The following is a 23,031-nucleotide window of genomic DNA, read 5'->3' as shown; positions in this document are numbered from 1 at the left end:
TCACCAGGAATATACTAGAATCTTGGCATAATACAAACCTCTGTTGATCTCAATTTAGTATAAAGTAGGTCCGTTTGGACCTCATACAAAGAGGGTGATATAAATGAAATTGCAGAAGGACTAGCCTTTTTCAGCCATAGTAGCATGGATCCCAAAAATACTTTGTATGACTATCTCCATTTTATAAATGAGGAAACTAGTCTCAAAGTCTAGAGTAAGAATCAACAAATTACTTTGTAATCTTGGACAAGTCACTGCTTTGCCACTGGATCTAAATTTTCTCATTTGATTGTTCAGTTATAGTTCTGTTTCATTTAACTTTTCTGCAAGAAGCCTGATAAGTAGCAACAGCTGACTTTTTGACTCTGTCCTTTCTTCATTATATTTTGCTGACTTCTGAAAACAATTTTTTTGTTGTTGTTATTTCTAGGTAACTTACAGACCATGATGGATTCATAGACATTGTATTTTGCTTTCAAAATTCCTGTTGAGAATTTGTATATACCTGAACAGTTAAATGGTTATTTCTTCCTGTGATTTTCAATTTCATAAATATTTTTGAGGGTTACCATAAACTTAACACGAAAGGCAGTGAAACTAATGCAGTGATATGCAACACTAAGCCTGTGTCTCAAACTTTTTTTTATTGTAAATTTGATAAAGTAATTTAACCTCTCTGGGCTTCAATTTTCTCATCTGTGAGATAGTTAAATTAGGTAAAGAATCATCTATAATTCTTTTTTTTTTTTGAGATGGCGTTTTGCTCTTGTTGCCCAGGCTGGAGTGCAATGATGTGATCCAGCTCACCACAACCTCCGCCTCCCAGGTTCAAGCAATTCTCCTGTCTCAGCCTCCCGAGTAGCTGGGATTACAGGCAGGCACCACCATGCCCAGCTAGTTTTGTATTTTTAGTAGAGATGGGTTTTCTCCATGTTGGTCAGGCTGGTCTTGAACTCCCGACCTCAGGTGATCTGCCCACCTCAGCCTCCCAAAGTGCTGGGATTTTGGTGTGAGCCACAAAGCCCAGCCTATAATTCTTAAAAGGAGATGTACGAAGCCAGAGATACAGTTTTTAGAGCTTGATGGTTGTTTAATGGAAAGGGCCAGTAACAGGCAGGTAAAGTTTCTTCCTAGCAGATTTAAGTGGTGGTTTTGCCAAAAACAAAAGAATACAATTGATTTTTTAAAAAAATATATTGACTTTATTTGATGTCAGTGAATAAGATTTTAATACTGTAATCAAGTAAAACACCTTGGGAGAACAGTTTCCTGACAAAGAGAACTTTAAGAAAAGGGTAGAGAGTTTCATTTCTAATATGTAATCAAACAGAGGAGCAAAATTTGAAGAAAAGATGCCTCTTACATTTTTGGGAAGGAAGCTGGAGGATTTATTAGACTCTATAAGAGTCTACAGTGGGATACTTGGATCGGCTTTCTGTGTTAAGGTGTATTTTTTCTGCTTGAAACTTAAATAAGTAGGAAAAATTTAATGGCATTTGAGTTGCTTGATTTATTGGCACAGCTCTATCTTTATCTGCACTTCCAAATGTTTTATCATCTCACTGTTTCTATGCATGTTAACATTTTAAAATGTGTTTTGGTAGTTTTCTAATTCATTGACACTACATGCTATATTGGCTTGTGCCCATCATTTTTCTAAAAAAACAGATTTGTATTTTGATTTTTTTTCATTGAGCTTACAAAAACCCAGATTTTTTTTATTTTAAAGTATATGCTTTAGGGTATTATTGAAATTAATAATTATTTTTTATATTCATCTAGTTCTTCTCTACATAATTTTTTTTTCTTTCACAGATATTGATGATGCTCAAATACTTCCCCGCTCAACTAGAGTCAGACATTTTTCACAAAGTGAAGAAACTGGAAATGAAGTTTTTGGTGCTTTGAATGAGGAGCAGCCATTGCCTCGAAGTAGCAGCACTTCTGACATCTTGGAACCATTCACTGTTGAACGAGCCAAAGGTGCAGTTCCTGTCATTGACAGTTCATCCCGTCATGCACCAAGCTTGCAGAGTTCCACAGAGGCTTCTTCAATAACTAGATCCACTGAAAGCCACATCACTGATACTCATAGTAGAGAGTCTTCTCTGGAAGTTGGTGATAGCATATATGACCATCTTTGTCATTTAATAGGTCCAGTAGAACTTGCAGATTCAGCTTTTGAACAAATCCAGTACATTGACCTTGAAAGAGATGATGATCTTCTTTCCACCCTGAAAGAATATTTTAAGGAAAACCAGGAAAATCATAGTAAAAATGAGATAGGTAAAGACCCAGCCTCTCAGGAAGTGACTATTGCAGTAAATAGGGGTGAAAGGTTATCCTTAGATAAATTAGAATGCACAGATCAGGAAACTGAATCAGAAAATATCACCTCTTTTGTTGGGACTCCTGAAAACCTACAGTTTCAGAAAGAACCAAACGCAGCTGTCTTCATAAGTAATATTGCACCTAACCAGTCAGGCAGTTTTATTAGAACACAAATTTCTGAAAAATCTAAGCAACCAAACAGTGATAAACAGCCATCAGAGCCTGGTTCAGATAGCCTTTGTGATAAAGAAAAAAGGAAACATCTGTACAGACAAGCAGCTACAGAATTAGATGCTTGTGTTGATGTAACACTAGTTGAAAAGCTTAAGAGTGTGCAAATTAATGAAAAAATCACTGTCCCACATGTTATGTGTGCCAAGAAAGCAACACTAAAAGCACCTGTTAACCGCAGAATGCCTCATGTTACAAGTACTAGCAAACTTTCTCCAACTAAAAGGAGCTTGTCTGAAACAGTAACTCATAGAGCCAAAATCATGAAAATTGCTACTAAAAAACGAAATAGTGTTCATGTTACTTTTAGGCCATCCACTGAGTCCGTTCAGTTTTATAATCCTCTGGAAAACAAAGAGGCTCCATGGAAGATGAGACTGCGGAAGCTTGGTGGCTTTAGTAGTGGTAGCAGCAATAGCAGCACCAGCAACACCCATACCAGTTCAAATAGTGCTACAGAGCTAGTAAAACCTGGTGTGTACAGACCTCTAGATACACTTAGTACTACATCAGTAAGTAGTAAAACAGTGAAGGAATCCACAGAGATTCCCACCACCATATTACAAAAAGAAGAAATTGCAAGTAGTCAGTTAGGTAGTTGTAGTACTCTTAGGTCATCAAGTCATGAGGCAGGACTACAGCAGGGCTCCCTGGGTGGCGTTTATAAAACTGTTGTACATGCTCTTTCGAAGCCGAAGGCAAATGTTTCCCCACAGAGGCAGAACAGAATGCCACCAGAGGCTCCACTGAGGGATCTGTACAGTCATGTAATGGGCTATTTTGGAAGGAAAGCTGCAGGTGAGCACTAACAGTGTGCAGAGCGCAAAAGGAGAAAGACAGCACCAGTTTGGCTTAATGCAACTGAAGCAAGCTATAAGCAATCAAAAAGCTTTGGGATGGGCACTGCTTTCTCTCTGTTTGGTTATGCATGCGCCTTTTCCCAGCTGTATTTTTCCCAGCATAGAATGTTTATTTAAATTACTAATTTCCCTTATAAGGCATTTAGTTAAACCTCTTTGCTGCTGAACAACATAGGAAAGTGGATATCTAGGAAAATTTCAATGACCTATCAAAGACTACCTAAATCAAGTATTTTTCTGAGTGTGTACCACGAGTGTGGAAATTAAGTTTACCAAGGAGTTATTATGCTTTCTTCCCCACCCCACTATAGTTTAAAAGGGCACCAGATACTTCTAATTGAATTCATTTATTTTTACTGCTGATCTATTTGGTTTTGTATTTTTTCTTGATAGAAATTATTTTGGCAACTAATGTAATAGAAATCAAGGTCCTACAGCCAGCACCAACATTATAGTGAACTATCAGTGATGAGGAAATTATTTCTTAAATCTCAAAGTGAATTTAATCACTTTTCATTTAAGCCATTTCCAAACATGCTGTAGGCTTTTAGTTTTGCATTCATTTATATAGAATGCAAGTTGTGTCCTTGAAACACTTTCATTACTTTCTTTTTTTCTGGGATTTTAAATGTGCATAAAGGTTTCACAATAGCCAATCATGATTTAAATATGGAACCTCTATGGACAGATAACAGAAAGCAAGATTATGGTAACGTTTTCTCTATCTTGAGTCAAAGTTAAAATAACTTTACGTATATAGACTATTAACTTTCAGCAGTAAGGTTGGTTTTGATTTTATTTGTTTTAACATGGTTTTGTTAGCATGATTAACCACGCTGTATAATGCATCTTGCATTGAGCCATTAATGCCACCTGAGGGCAGTATTTGACAGCTTAGCAAAGCCTGGCCAGTAATATAAAGATAATGGTATTTCACAGTGAGCTTCTGACCAGTGTATTTTCTTAATCTGAAATACTTTGTAGTTTATTAGGAATATAAACAGTGCTCATTTTCCTTTCATTGCAGAGAAATCAACTTTTCAATAGCATAGTACTGACATAGATACCATGTTATTTTCTATAAGTTAGTTTCCCAAGTCTAAAACTTCCTTGTTAATATAAGTGGTAAAAATACTAATAATATAGAGGTTAAAAAAATCAAAATAACTATTTTGGATTTTTTTTGTAAGAAAAACCTTTGTTAAAGTCAACTTTTTATTCTTAAAGCACTAAATTTTAGCTTAAAGCACTAGATTTTATAGTGGATAGAAACAGCAGTATATCAAAACCATAGAATTTGTATTTATAAATACTCAAATGCATTTGTATCCCACTGAGTTTTGCATAGATTCAAAGGATATATTCCCTGAAAACACTCTTTGGGGGAAATAGGGAATTATAAATTGTTAAGGCTCTAAATAGAAACATTGAGTCAGGAAAAAAGATAAATATACCAGTTTCTTTATAGGCAATATTAACCTAACTTCAGCTAGTGCTTATCTATAAGCTTTCTTGCTGTTTAAAGTTATACTGAAGATTGACTAACATCTGCTTAGTTAAATAAAGTAAATATCAATTTACTAATTCTTAAAATTAAATCTAAAAGAAGGGAAATTATTCATAAATGCATGTTTGGCAAATAATTGGCAAAGATACTTTGTTTTGGGTTGTTGTTTGTTTCAAAGTTAGAGAATGCAGTTAAGTTTTTCCTCACTATATATAGTTATTTATTTATTTTTAGTCAATAAAGAGGACATGAGCCAAAAACTGCCTCCTCTTAATAGTGATATTGGCAGCAGCAGTGCTAATGTTCCTGATCTGATGGATGAGTTTATAGCAGAAAGACTTCGAAGTGGTAATGCCTCGGTAAGTTTTATTTTATATATTTGGTTTTATAGAGGAGGGTAGAAAAACTAACAGATATGTACCTTTTTACATATATGCCAATTAATATATGGGAATTCTTATTCAAAATAACCTTTCCTCAAAATATAACCCTTTTTATGAATTAAGATTTTTGAATTACATTTTTATAATATTTTTTATCTAAAGACATAAAACGAACAGCCTCATCATTTTCACCATGGTGAAAGATCAGACAAGTACCTATGCACAAGTACACAGGTATAAGCAGCTACCTTCCTAGTCTCCCCTTTTTTTGTCTTTGCTCATAGGTTACCCTGGTGCCAGGTGCCAGCCCTCAATGGGAAAGATAGTAATGGAGGTCTTCTGTCCCAGCTCCCATAGTTACATAAATAAATAAATGAATAAATATAATTTAATATATAATTTAAAATAAAAATACATATATAATTTTTATTTTTGTCTCAAGATCTGTTTGTGAACAAGCTCCCATTAGTTTTGCCAGCATAAATATTGCTTAACCATTTTAGATAACTTTGGAAGAGACTTAAAAGTTATCTTTATCTTGAGTGTTAGGATTATGGCAACATGAAAGCAGAGGCTCTTTTATCTCTAATAATGCATAATTGTTAGGAAAGGGTAAACACATGTGGAATTGCTTTCCTTTTGAGACGGAATCTCGCTTGTCTCCCAGGGTGGAGTGCAGTGCTCACTGCAGCCTCTGTCTCCTGGGTTCCAGCAATTCTCCTGCCTCAGCCCCCCGAGTAGCTAGGATTACAGGTGCATGCCACCATGCCTGGCTAATTTTTCTATTTTTAGTAGAGACAGGGTTTCACCATGTTGGCCAGGCTGGTCTCGAACTCCTTACTGCAGGTGATCTGCCCACCTCAGCCTCCCAAAGTGCTGGGATTACTGGAGTGAGCCACTGCACCGGACCTGGAATTGCTTTTTTTTAATTGTCATATTTCTTTGGGTTTGACCTCTCTGTAACTCCATTATATAGCCCCTCCTTTTTTTTTCTTTTTAGGCTTACTTTTTTTCCCTTGAGTGGATAAAAATCATTGAATGACATATTTGCTGTCATTCTTTCCACTCTCTCACTGTCTTTTTTGTTTGCTGCTTTTTTTCCACTTAAATTCTCTTTCTGCTGTTTTAATTTATATTCACTGCATGGATCCTACTGAGGCTTAAGAGTCGCAGACCCAGCATCATATGATATTTGGGTCTTTAGGCAGGCCAACAATAGGTCAGGCTCTAGCTCCATTCAGTTACATAGATTATTTGGTGAGTGTGTTCTCCACTCCTACTTCAGCCTCTAAATCTCAGCATGTATTATGATGGTTTGGAAATTAAAAGTTTCAGATGCTTGAAGAGAATAAAAACTTTTTTTTAATGGTAAAATATTTCTTGAATTTTTAGACTATGACAAGAAGAGGAAGTAGTCCAGGCAGCCTCGAAATTCCCAAAGACCTCCCTGATATTCTAAACAAGCAGAACCAGATGCGCCCTATTGATGACCCAGGTGTGCCCTCAGAATGGACTTCTCCTGCCAGTGCAGGGAGCAGTGATCTTATCAGCTCAGATAGTCATTCGGATTCTTTCAGCGCTTTCCAATATGATGGCCGAAAATTTGACAGCAAGTATCTTTTCTATTTGAATATTATGTTTTATGTTGATTGTCTTCTATTCAAGACTGACTTACGGATTATGTAGACATCATCTTCCTCTCCAATGTTACCTAGGCAGTGGCTCCCACATTAGAAAAAAAAAAAATTAGAGATAGGGTCTCGCTATGTTGTGTGGGCTAGTCTTGAACTCCTGGCCTGAAGCAGTACTCCTGCCTCAGCCTTCCGAGTAGCTGGGATTACAGGTGCAAGGTGTCATTCCTGGCCCCACTTATTTTTATTTCAATTTTCAGTGAAATTTCAAAGGAAGTTTTAGGGAATCACCTTAAGTCGAAGCTACTACTTTATTTTGCCAAATTAAGAGCATTTAAAAAAAAAAAATGTGATCCCTTCTTAAAAGAAATGACCTTTTTAAGACCAAAACTGTAGAAAGGAAAATAATTTAGGTTGGACTTGTTACTAAAAACACAGTCATGATTATGAGTTACCTCTGTTTCACACACTCATATTTGAGAACCAAATATTTGAATTATGTTCAATGCTACAGTACCCAGAACTTCCCTTGAATAATTGCTCCGTGTTACAATAACATCAGTGATATTATTTGGTGCTGTATTGTTACCACTTAGTTATTCAGCTATAATTCTATATTGCATTTGGCAGTCAGTGGCACCAAATTTTTAAAAAAGAAGTCAAAACCTTGGGAACTAAGTTTGTGAAGAACTGGGAGATGCGTTGGAGAATTACGTTTCCTCCCTTCATGGCTTGTACACTATTCTGATCTAATTATAATCTTCAGAGTATTAAGATTATTTACACTTGTCTGAGTGATATGTAAACAGAATAGATGTACAGGGAATGTTTATGTTTGATCGTTTTGCTGATTTAGCTCTCTTGTAAATATTTTTACTTTGTAATTGGGACTCATATAATAACATTTCTTCTTCCTGTAGATTTTGGCTTTGGAGCTGACACTGGGGTTACATCCTCTGCTGATGTGGATTCAGGTTCTGGCCATCACCAGAGTGCTGAAGAGCAGGAAGTGGCTAGTCTGACTACTCTTCATATAGATTCTGAAACAAGCAGTCTTAATCAGCAAGCGTTCTCTGCTGAAGTTGCAACTATTACTGGTAAAGTTATTCATGGGAATGTGTTTCTTAAATGTATTTTTTAAATCTCTGAAGAATTTGATTAAAATTTTGAGAGATTTTAATTTAAGTATTACTTATTACTATTTAAGTATTAGTTTTTTAAATTCATCTTTATGTAACAATGAAGGAGAGAAAAGACATTAGTTTCTTGACTTGAGGTCCACTGGGTTAAACTTCAGAGATACGCGTAGTATCTTATGCAATATTTTGTATATATATGCAGTACAACATTTTCTGCAGGATTAAAAAAAATTTTGGTGGGAACATAATAGATGTATATGTATATGGAGTACATGAGATAGTTGGAGTGATTTTTAAAATAAATAAAGTTTAAAGTACTGGACTCTACCTTTGTCATTCAGAGTTAGCCTAGATTTTTATGATTTCTTTAGCAAAGTATTTATTATAGAAAATATAAAGCACACTGCTTAATAGAAGGCCTGTTTGTCAATGTACTAATATTCTGTGTTTAGATAGTAATTTGTGCTTTTTGGAAACTTTCTACATGTGGTCAAACCCAACCATAATGTGATAAGTGGGGTCTTCAATCCAATCATGTTAAATGCAGAGTCACATTATTGCAATGTTAGTGAAGTGATTAGAATGAGCCTGAGCAGCTAATAGCCCGTAGTTCTTGGGGATTCCACTCTATAATCCAACCTCACTGTGGTTCCAGCTACAATTTTCCCCTTGATGAGTGGTAATCCACTCCAGCTTAATTATCCATGGGATGGTTTTGCATCTTGTGGTTGGCTGGAACTTGCAAGACTGGAGCAGTGATTTCTGCATCTCTAAACTAGTCAAGCATATTTCCTCACCCAACCCAGACAGAGGAAATTTGAGCCAGGGGAATTCTAAAAGTTTGAAACCCATTCTCTGTTTTCGTATCCTGCCTCCTTTTTTCCCAGATGACAAGAACTTTAGCAGCGCCATTGCAGAATGGGGCCCTCATGGAGGATGGGAACCAACTGGGTTAGAGCTACAGTTCCATCATTACAGGATTTAAATTACTCAAAGTGGAATACTAGAGAAAATTCTTATTTTATAATGAATACCTCTTACTTTAGTTGTTCTTAAATGTAAATGAAAAGATGCTTAACATTGATAGTAACCAGGGAATGCAAATAAAAACCGCAATGAGATCCTACTACATATACTGAAATTGTTCAAGTTAAAAACACTGACAATCCAAAGTGTTGAAATGAGTGTGGAGCAACTAGAATCACATACATTGCTAGTGAGAATGTAAAATGATCAAGTCACTCTGGGAAAATATGGCAGTAACTTTTAAAGTTAAACATACATTTATCATGTGACCATTTTTAGATACGTATTTTCCTTGGATAGTTGTACACAAAAGTTCATGGCAGCTTTATTCACAGTAGTTAAGAATTGAAAACAAGCCAAATGTCCATCAGTTGGTGAGTGGATATATTGTAGTATCTTCATTCATTGAATATTCACTGAAATAATACGCAGTAATAAAAAAATTAAATATTAATATATGCAAAAACATAGGTGAATCTTGAAAATGTGCAAAATGAAAGAAGTCAAATACAAAAGACTCCATAATTATACTTTATTATTCTATGTGTATAACATTCTAAAAAAGAAAGAACTGTAGTGACAACGTAAATCACCACTTACTTGGAAAGGATAGGTGTCAGTTGAGGGGACTGACTACAGATGGGCATAAGAAAACTTTTTCTGGTGATGGAACTGTTTTATATTTTGATTGTGATGTTGGTTACAAGACCATGTACAGTTGCCATTTTCATATAACTGTATACTTAAAAGTGGGTGTGTTTAAAAAAATAAATGTAGGCTTTATGTTCTATAACACAAATTTTAATACTATCAAAACTTTAAGCTATTAATCAGACTGTTGTGTTTTCAAAAGATTTCCATATGTAAAAGAAAAAGACATTTTTTTATTTCTTAATTCTCTGTAGTTATCAAAAATAAAGTTCCAGGCCGGGCGCGGTGGCTCAAGCCTGTAATCCCAGCACTTTGGGAGGCCGAGACGGGCAGATCACAAGGTCAGGAGATCGAGACCATCCTGGCTAACACGGTGAAACCCCGTCTCTACTAAAATACAAAAAAAAACTAGCCGGGCGAGATGGCGGGTGCCTGTAGTCCCAGCTACTCGGGAGGCTGAGGCAGGAGAATGGCGTGAACCCGGGAGACGGAGCTTGCAGTGAGCTGAGATCCGGCCACTGCACTCCAGCCTGGGCGACAGAGCGAGACTCCGTCTCAAAAATAAAAAAAAAATAAAAATAAAGTTCCAAACAAAAGTTCCAGAAAATAAAATGATATATATGGAGAACTCGTTTTAGGTCTTTTGCCTTTATGTTTTTTGGATAATTTAACTTCTAAGAATTTTTAATATTTATGTAACCTATATTTACTCTATGTAGTGACTATTTTCAGGTCTCTACTGGGAAGTTTTATGAGGCATTCTAATCTTAATCAGTACCATTAGTAATAGTGCAAAGGTGTTGTTTAAGAAACTAAAGCAGTTGTATTCGTTTCTGTTTAAAAGACACAAAATTCAGCAAAGATAAAACTCCGTATACACAATATATAAATGATTCAGTACAGTATTTTCTAAGGGTGAAGTTTGCATACATTTTACTACTAACGCAGTAGTACTTTATGAAAGGGATGTTAGTACTCCTGAAATCATCTGTTTTCCTATAATATAAAAGTTTTCAGAAATTACGAAAGAAATCTAGTATAGGAGACAAGAATGAAAATTAAATAACCTCTTTTTAGGTCATGAATATCTTTATAGGAATAGTTTTATTGCTTTAAAAAAAAAAAACCATTTAAGAGGAAAAAGCCTCTTAAGTAAGTGAGCCATTATAGAATTTTAAAAAGTAAAATAGGCTGGACGTGGTGGCTCACGCCTGTAATCCCAGCACTTTGGAAGGCTGAGGCAGGCGGATCACGAGGTCAGAGCTCGAGACCATCCTGGCTAACATGAAACCCTGTCTCTACTAAAAATACAAAAAATTAGCCGGGCGTAGTGGCAGGTGCCTGTAGTCCCAGCTACTCGGAAGGCTGAGGCAGAAGAATGACATGAACCAGGGAGGCGGAGCTTGAAGTGAGCCGAGATTGCGTCACTGCACTCCATCCTGGGGGACAGAGCGAGACTCGGTCTCAAACAAAAACAAAAGCAAAAAAAAATAGAAAAATAAATAAATAAAATTAAAGGTAGTAGTGATTCTCTGGTGATTCTCTGATAGCTAATATGAAATTATTTAAAAATCTTAGTTCTTGGCCTGGTGTGGTGGCTCACGCCTGTAATCCCAGTACTTTGGGAGGCCGAGGCGGGTGAATCACCTCAGGTCAGGAGTTCGAGACCAGCCTGGCCAACACAGTGAAATCCCGTCTCTACTAAAAATGCAAAAAATTAGCCAGGCATGGTGGTGGACACCTGTAATCCCAGCTACTTGGGAGGCTGAGGCAGGAGAATCGCTTGAACCCAGGAGGCGGAGGTTGCAGTGAGGCGAGATCATGCCACTGCACTCCAGCCTGGGCAACAGAGTGAGACTCCATCTCCAAAAATAATAATAATAATAAAATAAAATCTTAGTTCTTAAAAATGAGTTCTATTTTTATGGATCAAAACAATACATGGAGATAAAGAGGTTTATATTTCAAAGCATTTGACCAAAGGCTGATGTCTCTTTGGCATGTACTTAAAAGTTTTTGGTAAACATTAAGGTTATAATTTTCATTATGCCTTCAGCAGTATGTGTTTGTCCTAAGATATAGAATACTTAAGTTTCTGTAACTATCCTTTAACAAATGATTTTTCTGCCATATGAATTTACTCCAAATCGCAAATAAAGGAAAGGGAACTTTCTACCTGCTATGTATCATAATTGAGCCTACATAGAATCATATGATTACTCATTTGATATATGATTATCATATGATTATATGATTATTGTGATAACACCTGATAACATAATCCAGTTCTATATGTACTTTTTTAGGCACTTACTGTACTACTTAAAAAAACACCTATATGATATGTGGAATTGCACTTTTATAGAATTAATATAAATACAGATCATCCTTGACTAACTATAATTAACAACTTACAATTTTTCAACTTTACAGTGGTGTGAAAGCAATTCTTATTCAGTAGAAGCCATACTTCAAGTACTCATACAACCATTGTTTTTTGCTTTCAGTACAGTAGTCAGTAAATTACATGAGATAATCAATACTTTATTACAAAACAGGCTTTGCGTTAGATGATTTTGCCCAACTGTAAGCTAATTTAAGTGTTCTGAGCATGTTTAGGGTAGGCTAGGCTAAGCTATGTTGTTCAGTTGATTAGGTGTATTAGGTGCAATTTTGACTTACGATATTTTCAATTTACGATGAGTTTAATGGGGTGTAACCCCATCATAAGTCAGGGAGCATCTGTATGTATTTAATTTATATTGGTTTTTTGCTTTACTGTGTAGAAAGAGGTAATGAGGGCAGAGGTTTACAGTTACTGAGTTCAAAATATTGATATTTTTCTGCTACAAGAAGCTTAAAATAAAAAGACTTACTGTTTTAACAACTTGCTTGGTACTAGCAGCACTATATTATAACCACCACAAGTTGTTCTATACAGCAGTAATTTGTGCTGTACTTTATTTAAGTTAACAAAAGTACCTGCTGTGTACCAGGTACTATACCAGGCACTAGCACTACTACAGTATATAACAGAATTCCTATTCTTACAAAGTTTATACTCTACTGGGGAATATTTAAAATTGAACGGGCAGTTTCAAGTCAGTGTAATGAGTGGTGTAATAGAGAGGTGCAAGGTTCAGTGAGAGCATCTAGCAGAGACTCTGTAATCATACTTGGCAGGATCAGGAGTAGGCTTCTCAAGGAAGAAGAGACCTGGAAAATAAATAGGAGTTAACCAGGCCGAAAAGAAGATTAGGGCTCCATGCAGAGGAAAAAGTCAGAGGTATGATGCAATAATACTCTAATAAATACAAGTAGTTTACTTTCCATAATTGGACATAAAAGTTCTAGGTGGTTTGTGGAGAGGAAAGAAAGTTACAGAGAGACTTGAGAACCATACTAGGAAGTTGGGGCTTATGCTGAGGCCAGTGAGTGGCCACTAAAGGATTTTAAATGAGGAAGTGACAGGATCAAACTAGATTTTTAGATCTTTTTGCTGCCTTATGGAGAATGGATTGGGAGGGGGAAGTCGGGATGTGGGAAAGACTGAAGGACCACTGTAAACCAAGGATTGATAGTCACATATAGAGCAGCAGTGAGCAAGTGCCTCAGTTCTTAAATTGCCCCAAGTCTAAATTAAATGAAATAGAATGACAGTGGGTACTAGAGTTTCTATAGCTGGGCCAGAAATGGGAGTAGATATTCTTACTTTCACTAATGGCTCCTGTCATTTGGTACATGCAGTCTTGATTCTATACTATCAATAGTCCCATGGTAGACATGAAACAAGACTCCTAGATATAAAAGCTTGTACAATATTATGATTTTCGTGACCTCCAGTTGTAAAGCCAGTTTATAACTGATTTTATCTTTTGGTGTTTAAAATTTGTTTTATTTAGGGTGTTAAACATTACATCTTAGGTAGGATATTGAATACTCTTTACGGTAATTTTATGAAATTAAATTTACAGGTTCAGAAAGTGCTTCCCCAGTCCATTCACCTCTGGGCTCCAGGTCACAGACGCCTTCCCCTTCTACGTTGAATATAGATCACATGGAACAGAAGGATCTGCAGCTCGATGAGAAGCTCCACCACTCTGTTCTTCAGACACCAGATGATCTAGGCAATATTTCAAAATTAGATATTTACCTTTTTTCTTTTAGGGCATCAGTGTCAGGAGATCATAAATAAGGCATCTTATATTTGATTATATATGATTATTGTAAATATTTTGGACTTTTCTAAGTCCTTTGGAAATTTGTTAATATAACTTTTTCTTGTTCTTAAAGATATTTGTTGTCTGAGTTTTACTCGTTTTATTATAGTTGATTAGAGTCCTCAACTTAGTTATTGCATTATTTTCAAGTACTGTATTATCATTTATTGATATTGGTAGTGTTTCCTAAAACAGGAAATACATAATTTGGCATCCTTATTCTTAGTTTTATACCTAAAGAACCTAGTAACACATAGGAGAACATAGTAACATTATCACTTGTTAGTCAAGCTTTCAGTGAAACAATTTATCAAACCATTTTTTAATTTTGATTCAGCAAATTTATCAACTAAATTTAATTTAAAAATAGAGGTCCAAATGAATATTTTCAAGTAAATGTTAAAAAGTGACTTGGGAAACCCAAGTAACTGCCAAGTTTTTTTTAAAGGTTATTTTTGGTAGATTTTGTATAATGTAACAAACATCAGTTAGACGTTTTGCAAATATACCATAAATTGGTCAAAGACACAGTTAATGAGATATTTACAATGAATAAAAAGCTAGTTTTCATTGGTAAGGTAGCACATTTATTCTCTGACCAAAGTAAGAAATTTAAAACTATATAACTTCTGAACTTTTTTTTAAAAGGCCCATTTCTTTTAAAATTGTCTATAGAGGCGAGGTTTCGCCATGTTGCCCAGGCTGGTCTCAAGCTCCTGAGCTCAAATGACCCGCCTGCCTTGGCCTCCCAAGATTACAGCTGTGAGCCACCACACCCGGCCCAAGGGACCCATTCGTTAACATGCAATTGCCTTGTAATTATATAGCCCCAATTTTCTGGTTTTTGGATTATTTCTGATCTTTTCTTTTTCTCCTTTGATCTGCAGTTGTTTATTTGTTTACAGTTATTTCCCCAACATTTGGAAAAAAAACTTCAAAGTTATAGAAGAGTTTCAAGGCTAGTAAAATGAACACACATAAACCCTTTATATAAATTCATCAATTAATATTTTGCCACTTTGTCTATATATACACACAGCACATACATGCACAAAATACCCTGCCCTTCCCACGTGTCCCCCGAACCTTTTTTTTTTTGCTGAGGCATATAAGATGAAATTGCGAATATCAGATCCTTCAGACCTAAACACATTAGTGGTATGTCCTAATAATAAGTGTATGTTTTCTGCATAATCACAATATAATGGCCACATTCATGATATTTAACATAGATACATAGGTATTATTTTAGTCTATAGTCATAAGTCCTCAATTGTCCCAATAATGCCCTTTATAGCTACACCACACCATCAGCAATCCAATAAAGAATTTAATCAGGCCGGGTACCATGGTTCATACCTGTCATCCCAGCACTTTGGGAGGCCAAGGCAGGTGGATCACCTGAGGTCAGGAGTTTGAGACCAGTCTGGTCAACATGGTGAAACCCTATCTCTACTAAAAATACAAAAATTAGCCGATCATGGTGGCATGCGCCTGTCATCCCAGCTACTCAGAAGGCTGAGGCAGGAAAATTGCTTGAACCTGGGAGGTGGAGGTTGCAGTGAACTGAGGTTGTGCCACTGCACTCCAACCTGGGTGACAGTGAGACTCTGTCTCAAAAAAAAAAAAAGAATTTAATCAAAGACCACACATTATTGCTTGCTTTTTAATCATTTAAGATTTTGTTAGCTTTGAGAAGGATAAGGTAGAGGCAAATCAGTTGATTTATCATTGTATTGTGAAGGTGCTCTGGAGTAGGGAGGCATTAGCAACAATGGTTAACACTTCAGTGTGTTTCGTTTGTTTGTTTTAGTGGCTTTACACAAGAAGCCTTGTTTTTTTGTAATGGAGAAAGACTAGTACCTTTTTAATAATACAGTCAGTTGTATACTTTATATGCAAAGAGAAAAAAAGTTAACCATTAGGAGTAAAGAATACATATGTACTAAGAATTAAGTTATTATAAATTCTCAATATGTTGAAATGTTTTCAAGCGTAGGAAATCATAACTTTATGGTTCTTTCAGTCTACAAAATTTTTAGTTCCCAAAGTTCTTTAGATGCGTAGATATCTCTATTGACTTTTTAATTATTTTCTATAGCCTTTTCCATTATATATATTGAATAGAATAATGGATTTTTTTTAAAGCTGGAGGCAACCTATAATGATATCTAGCAAAACCATCTGTTTTACAGATTAGGACATGTATCCTTAGAGAGGTTATTAAATAACTTTTATAACACATAATTAGTAGCAGAAAGAGACTAGAACTAAGGTTACCTATGTTTCTTATAATCTTGCCAGTATTAGTAGGCAAAATACAATTTTGGTAATTTTGATTATGTTTAAATTTTAGTTAAAATGTTTATTTTTCAGTCGGGTGCGGTGGCTCACACCTGTAATCCCAGCACTTTGGGAGGCCAAGGTGGGCGGATCACTAGGTCAGGAGTTCAAGACCAGTCTGGCCAACATAGTGAAACCCGGTTTCAACTAAAAATACAAAAAAATTAGCTGGGTATGGTGGTGTGCACCTGTAATCCCAGCTACTTGGGAGGCTGAGGCAGGAGAATTGCGTGAACCCAGCAGGCAGAGGTTGCAGTGAGCCGAGACTGTGCCATTGCACTCTAGCCCAGGAGAGAGTGCAAGACTCCATCTCAAAAAAAAAAAAAAAAGTTTATTTTTCATGCCATTATGCTAACTCTTAGTGCTGGTCTGGGATGTAGCTACAAAGAAAAGGCTTATGAAGTCTTCCTACATGATCTGCTGCCTTTAGCCTGAGGTTTTCCATTAATTTGATGATATAACCTGAAGTAGCTGTTAGATAAAAGTGAGAATATGTGCTTATAAATTTGATGTTTTTATAGAACATAGATTTCTCTATCTGACATAGATAGAAATCTCTCTGTCTGCAAAGTGAGTAGTAGTTACATAGAAGCACTGTTGAATAACTAGTTGTTGACATAATAATTATCTTATAATAATTCCTTATTATTTCATAATAATAAGTGAGGTTTTGACCTTATCAGGAAAAAACAATGTATGTTGACATTTCTTTTATTCACTTCTGTAGATATTTAAGATTGTTAATTTAGCTTGGTTTCTTGGGGGGTTTTATGTTCAGTTCTCTGAAAAATGGCTGACACTATATATTTTTTTTCTATAGAAATTAGTGAATTTCCATCAGAATGTTGTAGTGTGATGGCAGGAGGTACTCTGACTGGATGGCATGCTGATGTTGCTACTGTAATGTGGCGAAGAATGCTAGGCATTTTGGGAGATGTAAATTCAATCATGGATCCTGAAATACATGCTCAAGTTTTTGATTACCTTTGTGAACTTTGGCAGAATCTAGCTAAGGTAAAAAGAAATAGAGGATGTAAGTGGAGAAGAAAATAAAAATATTTAAAAATAGAAGAAGCCTTCGAAAACATTTGTGACACCCTTTTTGACTATAGATAAACTGGTACCTGGCATGGTGAAGTCACTTAATTGTAATTAAATAATAAGTGTAGAAACTGGATTTGAACTTCAGTTTAAGGTAAACTGGAAGAGAGAAGAGTTTTCATAAGTTTGTTGCTTTTTATTTGAAAATTACAGATTAGAGATAACCTCGGCATTTCAACTGATAATCTGACCTCCCCTTCTCCACCAGTTTTAATTCCTCCACTGCGAATTCTTACACCTTGGCTTTTTAAGGTAAGCTTAATATATAACATACGAGTTTAAAATTTTTCATTTAGTAACTCTTAAACATTTTATAGAGATTTTGGCTATTATATAGACTCCTAGAGCACTTAACGTTTTAAGCAGTATCCTTAGGAAGTCATTAGGCATTACATAGAGAAGAGAGTGAGCATGCTAAAATTACTCAGGATATATTGCTGTTGATTATTTCATAAAACAAAAGTGAATATAGAGAGGTATGTCTGTGTTGTATTTAACTGAATTATAAACTTTGAGTTGTATCACAGAGTATGCTGTGTATTAAAAGTTGTGACCTGGTGAGGTGACTCACACCTGTAATCCCAGCACTTTGGGAGGCTGAGCCAGGTGGATCACCTGAAGTCAGGAGTTTGAGACCAGCCTGGCCAACATGGTGAAACCCTGTCTCTACGAAAAATACAAAAAATCAGCTGGGCATGGTGGTGGGCGCCTGTAATCCCAGCTACTCGGGAGGCTGAGGCAGGAGAATCGCCTGAACCCAGGAGGCGGAGGTTGCAGTGAGCTGAGGATGGCGCCATTGCACTCCAGCCTGCGCGACGAGAGCAAAACTCCGTCTTAAAAAAAAAAGTTTTAATTCTTTTTTGTTTGTTTTTTAAAAGACAGGGCCTCGCTCTGTCACCCAGTGTGGAGTGCAGTGGCACGATCACAGCTCACTGCAGCCTTGAACTCCTGGGCTCAAGCAATCCTCCCACCTCAGCCTTCCGAGTAGCTGGGACTACTACAGGCGTGTGCCACCATGCCTGGCTAATTTTTTATTTTTTTGTAAAGACAGAGTCTGTCTGTGTTGCCCAGGCTGGTCTCAAACTCCTGGCCTCAAGAGAACCTTCTACGTTGGCCTGCCAAAGTGCTGGGATTACAGGCTTAAGCCACTGTGCCCAGCCAAAATATTTAATTATTTTAAGTATTGATATGTTTGGTACATTTTCCTAAGTGGGACAGTTTATAGTTATACCTACATTGTATCATTTTGATGATGATAATTTCAGTAATCCTGATTTTTAGTTCATTAAAGAAATTGGGCCAACATGGAAATAAATGAGATTATATACATTGTTTGCCATATTCAGTTGCTTAAGTTATTTAGCAAATAGTATTTCTTTTTGAACATTAAAACTGATCTTTTAATTTTAGGCAACCATGTTGACTGACAAATATAAACAAGGTAAATTACATGCATATAAACTTATTTGTAATACAATGAAAAGAAGACAAGATGTTTCTCCAAATAGAGATTTTTTAACACATTTCTACAATATAATGCATTGTGGATTACTTCATATTGACCAGGTAACTATATATATATTATCTAAGAAGTAGTTTATATCATATTATCTTTGATTCTTGATTCTGTTTAACTCTTGCCTTTTAAGGTCTAGAAGTTAAACTCTCCCCCTTATTTAGTGATTTATATACAATTTACTTCAATTTTATGACCTTATTTGTTCTTGAAATACGGTTGAAAATCAAGCTATTATTGTAGATAGAGAATTGAGGTAGTTCTCCATCTTTAATGTTGTACCAACCAGTTCACTTTTTGAAGCAATTAAACCATCCTTTGCTTAGGCTGACACCTTCCTTTAATGTTCTAGTGTACCTACTCTTAGGCATTTTGTGACTGATACTTGAGGCATATGGAGTTGTTTATCTAGTCATGCAACAGTCAAGTTTTTTTCAGTCTAAGAATCAGCACATCACATTTTCTTATTACTGTCAATTATATTGGCATAGTGACAGTTACATTGATTTGATAATTACATGAATTATAATCATTAAATAGTCATAAATGTAACCTTAGAATTACTTTGGGAGTCTTGATCTCAGCCATAAACTAAAAAGTGTAGGAGGTTGCAAGTCAAAATAATGTAAATATGTTTATCCTAATATGATCAACTCGTAGGTCATTTAGAGAGTGTATTAATATTAAAAGATGATAATATCTTTCTGAAAAATGAAAAAACTTTTTGCATTAATTTAAAATTAGTGTGCTACCTTGTAAACATGTCTCAAGTAAAATAACTCTCTTGATTACTAGAAAAAGAGAGCTTTTGTTTAAGATAAGTTGTACTGAATAATACAACTGAATACACTGTATCCTCATAGTAAATTCCAAAGACAAAGTAAATGAATAATCAGGTTAGGAACATTCCCTTAAAAGTGCCTAGGTCTAGATTTCTGAGGCTTAAAGGACTTCAGTTTATTTTAAAAAGAGAATCTTTCCATTGTCACGTAACAGGTCATGTGGATTCAGAAACCAGAGTTATTGCACAGATGCACAGAAGCAACTAGGTGACAGGAGAAAACTGCTGTGCAGTTTAGTTTTACATTGTGTGGGCCTTGTACTTTTAACCTTCTGAAGCAAAGAGCCTTCCTTAATCTGTAGTGTGAAAAAAATGCTGTTATTTATGCCAGTTAAATGAATGTATTTTCAGTTTACTTTCCATTGATAGAATATAATATTAAGCATGGATTTTTTGGAAGAATTGAAATTAGTCTTTCCAATTAGCCAACATACAGTAATTACCTTTTTTATTATTTCATATATTATCTATTTTTAATGCTACTGATTAGCTGATACTCAAGATTACGTATGTGATATTCTTTTTTCCTTCTTTATTCTAAGGATATTGTCAATACAATCATCAAACACTGCTCACCTCAGTTTTTTTCACTTGGTTTGCCTGGTGCCACAATGCTTATTATGGATTTTATTGTAGCAGCTGGTAGAGTGGCTTCTTCAGCTTTTCTCAATGTAAGTCATTTCCTGTTCCTTATCATATAACGAACTTTAGTTAGCCAGGATTCAACTAACAAAGTTGATAAAACATAAGATGATATTCAGGAAATTTAGTAATTTAGTTGGAATTGATTGCTTCTCCTGTATTAAAAAAAGTAAGAAATTCTGAAATATAAGAGAGCACTAAAATCAGTAAAATCTGATAAGCAAAACAGGATTTAAAGTTGAGGAAATCTGAAGAAACGGAGGGAAGAAAGCAAAGAAAGAGCAATGGACTATAGCAATAGGTAAGAAACAATGGTGAGTCATCATCACACAGTGTATATGTGCATGAAATCATCGTATTGTACACCCTGAATATATATTGTCTTTAACAATTATAGATTTAAAAAAAAAAATGTGGTAAGACAACCACCATAGGAGGACATATGTCCTAGGAGTAAACTCTCTCTCTCTTTTTTTTTTGAAATGGAAGTCTCACTCTGTCACCCAGGCTGAAGTGCAGTGGTGCGATCCTAGCTCACTGCCGCCTCCGCCTCGCGGGTTCAAGTGATTCTCCTGCCTCAGCCTCCTCAGTAGCTGGGATTACAGGCAGATGCCACCACACCCAGCTAATTTTTCTATTTTTAGTAGTGATGGGGTTTCACCATGTTGGTCAGGCTGGTCTGGAACTCCTGACCTTGTGATCTGCCCACCTCGGCCTCCCAAAGTGCTGGGATTGCAGGCGTGAGCCACCGCGCCCAGCCAGGAGTAAACTCTCAAACTGCATGTGAAGATTTTCATACAGTCGTGGAATTGTGAGACAATGCTAAGTAAATTGGTATAAATGGAATATGTTCATCTATAAGTGGCAGAGGTGAGCTAGAGAGGAAGGCAATAATGCTGAAAATGTTAGATGCAAGCCTAAGGAAGGAATGAATAACCATTGAAGGATTTTAAGCAAGGACTGGATGATCAAATTCATATTTTGGAAGGATCACTCTGGAGCAAAATGTAAATGAAAAATAATAACTGGAAGTCTACTAGAAAAAACTAAGGGTTTTTGTGAGAAAAACATACTTGTCTAGTACTGTGTAACTTGAAGAGCAGTTTAACATACCTTATTTCATTGTTAAGCTGCAACAGTGAAAGATCAATAGTGAATAGAAGGAGTTCTATTTGGGGCCTAGTAAGATGCGTATTAGACATCCATGAGGAAGATGTCAAAAGAATAATTGCATATACTCAAGGGACATGTCAGGACTGAAAATAAAAGCTAGGCAACATTAGCTTATAGATGATATTTAAAGCCATGAAACTGGATACAGTCACCTAGTGGAAACAGACAAAGCAGCAGCGGTATTTATAGCTGTATAACCCTGTTTTTCCAGTTCCCTGAAAACAGTAATCATGTCTTAGTCATCTTGGTATCTCCAGAGCTAACATAGCACCATGCTTGGTTAGTTATTGAATATGTGTTCATTTAGCACCTAGTGTATACTCAACATTGTACTGAGCTCTTTTGTGGTTATTAAACTTCCCCCTCCCCTTGTGTACAGAATGTTTTTGTAGGTGAAATACAGAGGGATATATAATAAATTGGATAATACTTTGTGCTGAAGCAACATAATGCCTGCTGGTGGGAATAAGGAGAAGTATATTAACAATTCCAGAATGTAGGGCATCAAATAGGTACCAGTATGAGGAGCACAGCATAGTAGTTAAAAGCATTGTCTAGAGCTGACCTGCTTGGGTTCAAATCCTGGCTCTGCGACTTATGAGCTGTGTGACCTTGGGCAAGTTACTGAATGTCTCTGTGTCTCAGTTTCTTCATCTATAAAATAAAGATGGCCAGGCATGGTGATTCATGCCTGTAATTCCAGCACTTTGGGAGGCTAAGGCGGGTGGATCACCTGAGGTCGGGAGTTCAAGACTAGTCTGACCAACATGGTGAAACCCTGTCTCTACTGAAAATACAAAATTAGCTGGGCGTGGTGGCGCATGCCTGTAATTCCAGCTACTTGGGAGGCTGACACAGGAGAATCGCTTGAACCCAGGAGGCGGAGTTTGCAGTTAGCCAAGATCGCACCATTGCACTCCAGCCTGGGCAACAAGAGCAAAACTCTGTCTCAAAAAAAATAAAAAATAAAAAAATAAAGATAACTTGCCTCATAGGATTATTTTATAAGGATTTGTAACATGATTGGAATGTTATTTGACACTTTATATGTGCAATATAAGTTTGTTAAAATTATTTGGTAATTCGGAGAATGGAGAGATCTTATTTGTTTAGGGATATCATGGAGGTTTCATGGAAAATATATATGAATATGTCCCTGAAAGATTAGTAGTATTTGTTTAAGTAAAAATAGAGATGAGGAACAGTATTCCAGACAGAGGTAAACAGGTATGAGTGAGATGTATTCAAGGAATGACAAATAATCCATTTTGTTTAGGAGCTAGTTAATCTGTAAGAGTGTAATAGACAAAAAGAATCGAAAGGTACTTTATTTTTTAAAAAAAAAATTATTGAGATAAAATATACATATCTAATTTACCATTTTTATCATTTCAATTAATTTTTTTGTTTGTCTTGTTTTGTTTTTGAGATAGGGT

General features: G+C 35.9%; 1 protein-coding gene across 6 annotated transcripts in view; it reads left to right on the top strand.

Annotated features, from left to right (window-relative positions):
* Positions 1 to 23,031, top strand: part of RALGAPA1 (Ral GTPase activating protein, alpha subunit 1 (catalytic)) — a 281,300-nt gene that overhangs the window by 119,081 nt on the left and 139,188 nt on the right. For 5 of the 6 annotated variants that reach the window (XM_011925953.1, XM_011925962.1, XM_011925949.1 and 2 more), the window contains 9 exons: positions 1,816 to 1,983; positions 5,164 to 5,288; positions 6,705 to 6,921; positions 7,864 to 8,040; positions 13,734 to 13,886; positions 17,143 to 17,336; positions 17,577 to 17,675; positions 18,834 to 18,989; positions 20,323 to 20,451. In XM_011925953.1, the coding sequence (XP_011781343.1) occupies positions 1,816 to 1,983; positions 5,164 to 5,288; positions 6,705 to 6,921; positions 7,864 to 8,040; positions 13,734 to 13,886; positions 17,143 to 17,336; positions 17,577 to 17,675; positions 18,834 to 18,989; positions 20,323 to 20,451 (1,418 nt within the window). Of the gene's footprint in view, positions 1 to 1,815; positions 1,984 to 3,278; positions 3,361 to 5,163; positions 5,289 to 6,704; positions 6,922 to 7,863; positions 8,041 to 13,733; positions 13,887 to 17,142; positions 17,337 to 17,576; positions 17,676 to 18,833; positions 18,990 to 20,322; positions 20,452 to 23,031 lie in introns of all 6 variants that reach the window. The other variant, XM_011925958.1, reaches the window with a different exon arrangement.

This window comes from Colobus angolensis, unplaced genomic scaffold, assembly GCF_000951035.1.
Source record: "Colobus angolensis palliatus isolate OR3802 unplaced genomic scaffold, Cang.pa_1.0 Scaffold119, whole genome shotgun sequence".
NCBI classification, from domain to species: Eukaryota; Metazoa; Chordata; class Mammalia; order Primates; family Cercopithecidae; genus Colobus; species Colobus angolensis.
The sequence above is the reverse complement of the archived record's forward strand: the minus strand, read 5'-3'. Positions and strand labels throughout refer to the sequence as shown.